The 2,500-nt window shown below is 47.2% G+C and overlaps 1 protein-coding gene across 1 annotated transcript in view; it reads right to left on the minus strand.

Annotated features, from left to right (window-relative positions):
- Positions 1-1,885: 1,885 nt before the first annotated feature.
- Positions 1,886-2,500, minus strand: part of LOC106869915 (uncharacterized) — a 13,175-nt gene continuing 12,560 nt past the window's right edge. The window contains exon 5 of the mRNA XM_014915850.3: positions 1,886-1,998. Coding sequence (XP_014771336.1) covers positions 1,935-1,998 — 64 coding nt within the window. The 3' untranslated portion in view covers positions 1,886-1,934. The remainder of the gene's footprint in view (positions 1,999-2,500) is intronic.

Raw genomic sequence — 2,500 nt, forward strand, 5'->3', positions numbered from 1 at the left:
TGGTGGTGGTGGTTGTAGTGGTGGTGGTGGTTGTGGTGGTGTTGGTGGTGGTGATGGTGGTGGTGGTTGTGGTGGTGGTGGTGGTGATGGTGGTTGTGGTGGTGGTGGTGGTGGTTGTGGTGGTGGTGATGGTGGTTGTGGTGGTGGTGGTGGTGGTGGTTGTGGTGGTGGTGGTTGTGGTGGTGGTGGTGGTGGTTGTGGTGGTGGTGGTGGTTGTGGTGGTGGTGATGGTGGTTGTGGTGGTGGTGGTGGTGGTTGTGGTGGTGGTGGTGGTTGTGGTGGTGGTGGTGGTTGTGGTGGTGGTGGTGGTTGTGGTGGTGGTGGTTGTGGTGGTGGTGGTGGTTGTGGTGGTGGTGGTGGTTGTGGTGGTGGTGGTTGTGGTGGTGGTGATGGTGGTTGTGGTGGTGGTGGTGGTTGTGGTGGTGGTGGTGGTTGTGGTGGTGGTGGTGGTTGTGGTGGTGGTGGTTGTGGTGGTGGTGGTGGTGGTTGTGGTGGTGGTGGTGGTTGTGGTGGTGGTGGTTGTGGTGTTGGTGTTGTTGTTGGTGGTGGTGGTGGTGGTTGTGCTGGTGGTGGTTGTGGTGGTTGTGGTGGTGGTGGTGCTGGTGGTGACGACGATAATTGATGTTGCTGTTGCCTGATACATGTGATGGTGGTGTATGATGGGCTTATTTTCATCACTGAAGTCGTTATGGTAGCGTCTGTGGTACTGATGATGGTAGTGATGACAATGACGGACACGTTAGTCTATCTTCTGGGTGGCCTTGCTTTGATTATGACGTCAGTGACATGTGTTTAGGCCACGTGAGTTCAGAAATTCATAAAACGGAACACAACACATGCACAAACACACGCACACACACACACACTCACGCACACACACACACTCACGCACACATGCACACACACACATATTTACAGTTACGCACACAATTACATATACGTCTATGTACACATGTTTATGTACGTGTGACTGTGTGGTAAGAAGCTTGCTTCCCAACCTTATAGTTGCAGGTTCAATCTCACCGCGTTGCGTCTTGCGAGGGTGATTTCTATTGTAGTCTCGGGCTGACGAAAGCCTTGTAAGTGAATTTAGCATGCGGAAATTGAAAGAAGCTCTTCTTGTATGTATTTGTGTGTGTATATCCATTGTTTCTGTACTTGTCTCTGCATCACAACTTGACAACCGATGTTTGTGTGTTTGAATCTCCGTGATATAGCGGTTCGGCCACACAGACCGATAGAATTAGTAGTGGGGTGAATTCGTTCGATTAAGAATTCAAGGCGGTGCCCCAACATGGCGACGTCTAATGACTTGAGCAAATAAAAGATTTCTATACCAACACGTATTTGTGTGTGTGTGTGTGTGTGTGTGTGTATGTGTGTATGTGTGTGTGTGCCTTAAGTCATGTGGGGTGGTGATAAGGGTGTTCCGATTCAAGGAGAAAGGATCACTCATTCGATTCCTAGAACATTGGTGCAATTCGGTGCATTGAGCGAGACCCTTCATTTCACGCTACTCTACTTCTGTCCAGTCAGCTGTAAATGGGTAACCCAGTGAGAAATTGTCTTTGCGATCAGGGTCTGCTTCTATGGCCAACTGTAAAATCCCATTACGATAATCTGGTAGATAATGTGCTGTATGTTTGTGTGTGTATGTGTGTGTATGTGTGTGTGCGTGTGTTTGTGCATGTGTGTCCATGTGCGTGCGTACGGACTGTATAGTGTGTATGTGTGTGTGTGCATCAATGATTGCTTTATTAACATCGTGATTCCTCCAAAAAACGTCCGCTTAATTGTTTTCTGCCTAATTTTCCATTCTGACACGGGTTACACAGATAAATAATGCGCATTATGAATGCAAACAAATAAATCAACAAGTCATTAATGAACTTTTTAGCTACTTTTATTTGTCTTGTTTGTTCATAGAAGTAGCATCAGCAATTTACTTTCACGTCAGCCACGAAGAAGTCGAAATTACATCCATTACAATAATTGGACCTGAAATGAAAGATAAGAAAATAAAAAAACATTCAGTATGATCTGTATTCACAACATTGTAATGTCTAACACTGGTAGGCTTATTTTTTGTTGTTGTTGTTGGCACTCCGCCGCTTACGACGACGAATGTTCCAGTTGATCCGATCAACGGAACAGCCTGCTCGTGAAATTAACGTGCAAGTGGCTGAGCACTCCACAGACACGTGTAACCTTAACGTAGTTCTCGGAGATATTCAGCGTGACAGAGTGTGACAAGGCTGACCCTTTGAATTACAGGTACAAAAGAAACAGGAATTAAGAGTGAGAGAAAGTTGTGGTGGAAGAGTACAGCAGGGTTCGCCACCATCCCTGCCGGAGCCTCGTGGAGCTTTAGGTGTTTTTGCTCAATAAACACTCACAACGCCCGGTCTGGGAATCGAAACCGCGATCCTATGATCGTGAGTCCACTGCCCTGACCACTGGGCCATTGCGCCTCCACAGGCTTATTTTTAGACATGGGATA

Source organism: Octopus bimaculoides, chromosome 21, assembly GCF_046866305.1.
Source record: "Octopus bimaculoides isolate indiv1 chromosome 21, ASM4686630v1, whole genome shotgun sequence".
Lineage (NCBI taxonomy): Eukaryota > Metazoa > Mollusca > Cephalopoda > Octopoda > Octopodidae > Octopus > Octopus bimaculoides.